Below are 7,711 nucleotides of genomic sequence, written 5' to 3'. Positions count from 1 at the left end.
AATTCCAAGGCGCAACGTCTGCACTATTTTCCCTTAGCCCAGGGCCTTCTCTTCTTTGTTGGCAGGACACAGGGGGCTTCAGGAGGGCAACAGGACTCTAAGCCACGCGCCCGTACGTGATCTGATAGGGAATAAAAGGCCACCACAGCCACGGAGACGGCGACATGTGTGTGTTCAAAGTTTCGGACAAGTTGAGTTGCCACAATTGTTTGGCCTAAAGTACACCCACCTGCGTGGCCCACACCCTACACCCCATTCCAGGACATCCCTGAATCGACAGGAATTTGAGGCTGCGCTAATTTACTTTAAATTGGTTTTGCGATTGGAGTCGAGTCTCTCTTCCTTATAAGAATTATCAATGATAAATGACTTTTGAGAACCCTTGGCCAAATCTTGAGCAGAAACGCTGCTTCTTGGCTACTCGGGCCTTGGGGTATATAAAATTTATAAATAATAAAAATATATAAATGATTAATTATGTTGGTAGTTTAGCTAATAAGAGCAGCAAAGTTTTTCTCTTAGGTTCGCTAATGACATTAATAAATTGGTAAATCATGGCTAATACACCCGGAAATGGCAAACAAGCAATTGAACTCAACAATAGTGTCGAGACGTCCAAGTCCTTGACAAATTTTCCTTCAGCGCATTTTATTTTCTTTTGGCTTTCCATAATTAATGAGCCAAGTTGTGGGACCTTTGTCCAAACTTTTGCAACTGCCCCTTAGCCCAGGGTCCTGGGCGTATTGTTGACCCGATTGGCTGCTTATCGACGCAACGCCATCGGGGAAGGCGTGGCAGACATATCAAGGATTCTAATGAGAGGTTATCAAAAATGGTTCGAATCATTTCCGTGTCTATATTATTATTATTTCGATGATTTTTTCGTGGTATAATGATAATGGTATGCCATCAGAGGTCATTAAAACTATACATAAAAGTAATGATGATAATTTTAAGAGTTGAGTTATTTTTCATAAATAATTAAATATTTTGTAAATAGACTAGTTCAAAATATTCGTAGCATGTAGTCCTAAAAATACCTCAACTCTTTTAAACCCTAAATATATGTAAGCTCCATGTGGCGCCCTGAATTAGGGAAAAGCCATAGAAACTCCTATTATTTCCACAAACGAAATCAAAATTTTTTAACGTCAATGAAATACCACAAACCTTGATTCGTTTTTGGGGTTGAAAATGTGATTGCAGCACAAATGGCCAACACCAATGGACCGTAAATCATGCCTGCGACGAAATTGGCTCAAAACACTTTTACGCACAATTGGCCAAACAGAAGAACTCCATTTAGAAACTACAATTTAAGCAAAGGTTTAAAATATTTGTTAATTTTTATAAATAAATAGAACTACCTCTTAAGGTCTATAAAGTAAGTTTCGTTTTAAATCTTCAGTGATAACAAAAATATCCTTTACAGAATATGTTGTTCTTCATAGTTTCCGCATCAACTAAGCGAACATTTTTAATGAACACTTGCAAATATTTTCATAGACACGCCCCCACATAGGGAGTAGTAGAACATATTTTAAAAGAAATCCTGAATGTTTTATTTATGATTCTACTGAAGCTGCTGCTTTGGGGTTGCGACAGGACTTTATGGTTTCAGGAGCACGCACTAATTAGTCAAGGCTCTGGCATTAGCGAAGTAAATTCTTGAAACTCGATGGGTAGCACGTGACATGCTTTTAAATTTATAATTTCATATTTTGTCGTAAAGAACAATTTTATATTATGGGCACGTAGAACATGGAACACAAAATTTGTTAAAGGCATCTTTTGCGGGAAAATCCTTTATATCCTTTTGGATTGGTTCTTTTGGAAACAAAAACCAAAAATACTTCAGAGACTTTTTTTTTACTTTCAGATTCCTCTTTCAGAAATGTTGGTCTGAAAGAAACTTGTAACCTTATTTTGGAGGAAAAACAGGAAGCATGGTAAATACTACAAAATTATAGTATCAACGACCTTGTATGCAATAATTATAATTTGTAAGAAAGTGATTTTATATAAATAAATGGAAATTGTAAAATCAATATTGTTTGTTTGCTAATTTTCAATTTTTCGTATTCCAATTGTAGCTAATATTCCATAAGCATTTTTATAAAAAATACTTTAATTAAAGCTTTCTACACAAAATAAAATTTAGTTTAATATAAGTAAAATCCAAATAAAGCATAAGAAACACCCTTGATTACAATCATTAGCATTTTTTGGCGCTTGTTAAACACAACTGGAACACAAACATAAAATCAAACCGCATTTTAATGACATTATTCAATCAGTTTCTTGCTCCCCTGGTGGACAAAAACCAATGGCAACTGACGTTGCAATTAGGAGCACTTGTGTCTATAATTTTAATTAACGATTTACATTTCTGCAGCAATGTGCAGCATTCCGACTCCAATGGGTGAAGCTTCATATAAATATTAGTAGGCAAGAATGCAGTTTCCGTAAACCGACTAAGTCTAAAACAATTAAAATTCAGTCTTCAATTAATTAGAATCAATTCGCAGGATGCAGGACACAGGACCCTGAGCCAGGAACGTGACTGGCAAACTTCCGCCTTTCAGCATGCGGCCGTTAAATAAACGCAACCTGCGGTCAGTGGGCGGTGGGTGGAGAATGGCTTGCGGAGTGTGGTGCTCTTGGATGCAGTTGTGTTGTGGTGTTCAGTTTTTGTTTTCGGACCATTTGATGCCAACGGCCACATAGCCACACACATGCATACACTCACATGGAGCTGGGAAGGACACCAGGCGCAAAACAAAATCCGACGAGCACTAATATACGTGCAAAGTTTACAAAAACATTAGGGCTTCCCCAGGTTGATCCTGTATTCTATTCCTGTTTCTGTTCCTGTTCCAGCTCCTGCTTCATTTATGTTTAATTATTTCCTGGTTTCCTTAGTAGATTCATTAAAGGTTTAATATACATACATGTGGAAGCTAAATTCTTTAGTTATATGAATGGAAAAATTGCCCTTGGTTACATAAATATTATATATTTTTTAGACACTAAAACACTTGAAAGATAAATTTAAAAACATTTCTTCCAGAAAAGTACAACGAAATAGAAATTTAAATTTTGTCAGTGCTACCCATGCAATAACATATATCGCAGTATTAGTTATCGATTTTAAAACCGATAACAAAAACGAGTATATGTAAAAAGTTGTTATAAAAAAGTTTAATTTATCAGTTAATATAAACAATAAATATTTTATGAAAAATTGTTATATTTTCACCTAAATATATTCGATTATATCGCCTTATTTTAAGGTCGAGAAAATGGTATTAAATGGATTGTGTGGTACTATAACCTGGTCACACTGCTGTGTACAAAACGTGTTGCGGCAATATTTACCAAAATAGCTGAAAGATGGTTGAACTAGATGGCTACACAGGTAACTAACTTCTAATCTGTCTTATAATCTTCCTTATAATGGTGTATTAAATTGCTAGTGGTTCCCCTGCGGACGGCACCCGACGCCCAACATTGCCATAGCATATACATGCGGGAGCACTTCATTCGCCTGATGGACCCCAACAAACCAAAGGGCCGCACGCTATTCCTCCTAAACGTACCACCCTATGTGACCGAGAAAAGCCTTAAGACGTTCTTCAGCCAGTTGGGGACCATCGAAGCCGTAGAGTTTGCCGCCAAACCCGGCAAGGAGGAGACTATAAAATGGTATGAGCACGCCCATGAACCTTTCTCCAACGCACAGCCGCCCTTCGTCTTCAAGGTGGCTTACGTGGTGTTCGAGAAGAGCAGCAGCATTGGCAAGGCGCTGGCCTTGAAAAGCATTGACCTATTCAACAGTAGCGGCGAGTGCACCATCAAAACTGGCATGGAGCTCTGGCACGAGGACTACGAAAAACGCTTCCTGCTTAACGCCGAAAAAACAAAGGGGCAGATTCGCAAGTACATGATCGCGTACGACAAAAGAGAACGGGCGGCAGCAGAAGCGGCCAAAAACAGTGAGGCCGATGCCGACGGGTGGGTGACCGTCGGAAAGGATGGCCGAAACGCCGGCTTCGAGCAGAAGGAGTCTGTGATCAATCGAGTGGAACGCAAATTGGCGTCGGACAAGAAGACCAAGGAGCTGAAAAACTTCTACACCTTCCAAATACGTGAGAGTAAGATGCAGAATATCGTCGAGATGCGCAAGAAGTTCGAGGAGGACAAGCGCAAGATCGAGCTGCTGAAGCAGTCGCGTCGCTTCAAACCATTTTAGACCATACTCTTAGGATTAAATCGAATAAAACTTCTTTATGATACACTCACGAAACACCCGAGCCAGTTGACTTGACCGGCAGTAAATCCTCATAAATTCGGTGCTGCCATTGACACTTTTGCCGCGACCAAGCCTGGACGGCCAGGCCAAAAATTCACAGCCAATGCCATAACTTATAACTGGTCGCAGTCAGAGGCGGCCATAAAAGCGCATAAAAAACGAACAAAAAGAAAGCCAAATTGGCAGTGGGGAAAGGAAGAAGACGGCCAACAACAGACGCTGAGCTTATTGTGTGATAATCGTGTATGGTTTATGTTAATTTGGGAAATGATAAAAATATTTCGCTTATCAGTTTTAATCATCATAATCGTCGCTGTGCCGTCGTCACAGCTTACGGCTTGCGACGATCTCCGCAACTCGTCCAGTCCACGCACAGCACGCGATCCCCCATCCCCGACTTGATGTATGCATTTCAGATAGCGTCCACCAGGGGTGGACTAGGTGGGGATATATGTATAAAAAGAAGTATATTCAAAACATATAGTTTGTATAGATTATGTGAAAATTGTACATTTTTTAAAGCTACAGCTTTAAAGCTTAGCTTTTAACTAAAGTAAAAACATTATTATGATTTTTGAAAAAACATAAATGAAAAAAATGATTACTATTAAATCTATATAATTAATATAAATAACCCATGTAATTTTAATACGCCCCTGATGTGTGGCGTGGCCGTGGCTAATGTGGCGCGCGTAAATTTTCGAGGCATCTGCAAGACCCTTGGTAACCCGAGTACCCACGGAGGCCATGGAGATCTTTGGTTGTTCGAGTCGTCGTCGGGTCCGATGGTATTGCTGGTGCCGTTGTTATTGTTGGCCTACTGTGGAGCCTAAAGACAGCATCACATTCATAATTTCTTCCGATTCGTATCGTTTTAAACATTTTAAATTGATGAAAATGCGATAAATCATAATCGCCAATGTCGGGACCAGGCCCAGACACTCGGGACACTTGGGGGAAACCTCGCAGGCAAACCCTCGCAACACTCGGTACCATGTCCGGGTGATGGAACGATTTATGAGCCTTTAATATTATAAAGTGTTAACGGAACGAGTTATTAAGGTAATATGAATGCGCATAAGTTAATAAAGGCTGGAAACGATTAGCATGGGCGGTGGTGGTGGCAGCACAGCGATGCGTCGTCTAAGGTTGCATTTGGGTAATCGCCAAGATGTGGCACCGGTGGTATCAACATCGGTTTGGCTCGGCTTGGCTCTACCAGCTAGCCAAGCCAGCCAGCCGATCGTCGGACACACAAGATGTCGAAAAATATAACATGAGCCGACCACACGTATGTCTCCCATGCCGCACAGCTGGACACCGGGCTCAGTCCTCAGTGCTCCGGCCGTTCCATGAGATCGCTGGGCGTCCAAAGAGAAAAAATAAACAGACTCGCCATATCTTGTGAGCAGAGCAATCAATAAATTTGAACACATGAGCGGACGCTAACGTAGACGGCACACACAGCAACATCCAACGATGGAACAACCGAAAACAACAGAAATTACAACCAGGGCGATAAGTGCCATGACGACTGATTGGACAGGATGGATGGTCCATTGGCCAGGGAAATTGAAAGTGAGTGATTGGAGACTAATTTCATTACAAGGTATGAAAAGGGTTACTGAAAGTAATGCCTAATTGCCTGGTATTCCCACCAATGATTGGAGTAACAATCCGTTTAATGTTATGTGCAACATTTTTAATTATCTCTATTAAACGTTGTATTTGCAGACAAAATTATAATTAAACCAGCTACTAAAATCCTTAAAATATGATAATAACTATAAATTTGGAATTTTTTTTTAAATATTTCCAAAATTAAAATTTAAATTGCAAGAACATATTCTTTTAAAGTTCTTTTGAAAAATAAATAAAGGGATGAACTCTTTAATGTTTTTAAGAAAACTCGGCTTATGATAAACCTCTTAAAAAACTACTTCAGTTTCCACAACAACAATTAATAACAATCCCCAAAATCAAACCACGGAGAGGCGTCTACATCATCGGTTATAATTGGCTCCCTGCGCGCCGTCGAAGGACCATACAAATTATATCGTCGGGATCCAGCTATAACCTCACGGTAGCGTCTCACTGGCGCCCGGGACATGTGCAGCTCCATGAGATCCCAGTCATTGACATCTCGGAAAACGGACCTAATCATGTGCATCCGGCCCAAAAGTTCCGTTTCCCGAATTCCTTCGTATCCACGTCCCGTACGAGCCCGGAATGTCTTGTAGATCTCGCTCTGCTGCTTCGTCTCCGTGGCCGTTTGTAACTCCTTGCGATAAAGGGCCCGGATACCTCTGCCTAGGTGCCGGATGTGCTCGAAATTGCGAACATTGAGGGCCACTAGGGAGACAGCGTCCAAGTTTAGGAGCTTATGCCCATCGATATAGTTCTCGCGAAAGGTTTGCTGCAAGGATATATGGAATTCGATTAAAATTAGTACAGGATTCTGCCCCAGGATTATGGTTCAGGATTAGGCATTACATCACTAGCCTTACCTCATACTCGGGGTATCCAAAATTGCGTAACCAATCGGCAACATCGTTAATACTCCACTTGAAAACCTCAGAACGGGCTTGAGAATCCACTACGGCAGCGCAGAGATTGAAAAGTGAATCCGGGCTGGCCTTAAACGGAAGCGGAACTTCCAAATTATCATACTCCACATCCGGAAACATATAGCTAGGATATCGAAAACAAAAATCCTCCTCATCCCCCTGCGTTGGGGTTTCACAAATGTCCGGACTATCCATGTCCATATCCCTGACACTGCGCTGCAAAGGCGTCGGTATCGACGAGGACGAGGACGAGAACGACTCCTTTCAAGCGGACCAGACAAGAAGTACTGTGCCTTGGTTAACCCAAATTTAGTTGCCTCACAACGCTTTGGTTGCGGTTTGGTTCCCCTCAAGAAGAAGTGGCTTTCGTGTCTGTTTACGTTGTTTGGTTGCTTTTCATTTGTTTCCTTTTCATTTATTATATGCCCTACTTCAGGAACTTCAAGACTTTGTTGGACATCGTGCGAAAATAAAAGTTATATTGCCAGGCGTTGAAAATGTTTTTCAAGCATATACTATTCATTGGGACTTGAGAATGTCCTTTTTAAAATAATAATCACATACGGAACTCACTCTAAGCTTGTAGTGCAACATCCTTCTTAATCAATTATTGCAAATATTTTCTTTTTCTCTTAAAAATATAGTTATTTTTAGACAATTTCCAATATTCCGATAACGTAGGTAAGATTCCCAGTCCCATTTATTTTTACTGTGATTGCATTTGCATATCCCTCCACCACAATTGTGGTGTGGTGCTAGGGGGGTTTGGGTACCAAATCCATACGGTGGGTGGCTTTGATGACGAAAAGTTTGTTTGGGAAAGTCAGTCACG

The 7,711-nt window shown here is 40.7% G+C and overlaps 2 protein-coding genes across 2 annotated transcripts; one reads left to right on the top strand and one right to left on the bottom strand.

Moving 5' to 3' along the window:
- Window positions 1–3,264: 3,264 nt before the first annotated feature.
- LOC108126665 (ribosomal RNA-processing protein 7 homolog A) lies at window positions 3,265–4,306 on the top strand. Its single transcript, XM_017243322.3, has 2 exons — window positions 3,265–3,418; window positions 3,477–4,306. The coding sequence occupies exons 1-2, from the start codon at window positions 3,394–3,396 to the stop codon at window positions 4,250–4,252; spliced, it is 801 nt and encodes a 266-aa protein (XP_017098811.2). The 5' UTR covers window positions 3,265–3,393; the 3' UTR covers window positions 4,253–4,306.
- A 1,926-nt stretch (window positions 4,307–6,232) lies between these two features.
- On the bottom strand, window positions 6,233–7,473 carry LOC108126658 (uncharacterized). Its single transcript, XM_017243312.3, has 3 exons — window positions 7,453–7,473; window positions 6,820–7,140; window positions 6,233–6,728 (listed from the first exon to the last, which is right to left on the bottom strand). The coding sequence occupies exons 1-3, from the start codon at window positions 7,471–7,473 to the stop codon at window positions 6,273–6,275; spliced, it is 798 nt and encodes a 265-aa protein (XP_017098801.3). The 3' UTR covers window positions 6,233–6,272.
- Between the last annotated feature and the right edge of the window lie 238 nt (window positions 7,474–7,711).

This window comes from Drosophila bipectinata, chromosome 2L (assembly GCF_030179905.1).
Source record: "Drosophila bipectinata strain 14024-0381.07 chromosome 2L, DbipHiC1v2, whole genome shotgun sequence".
Classification (NCBI taxonomy): domain Eukaryota; kingdom Metazoa; phylum Arthropoda; class Insecta; order Diptera; family Drosophilidae; genus Drosophila; species Drosophila bipectinata.
Note: the sequence above shows the minus strand (reverse complement) of the source record. Positions and strands in the feature narration are given on the sequence as shown.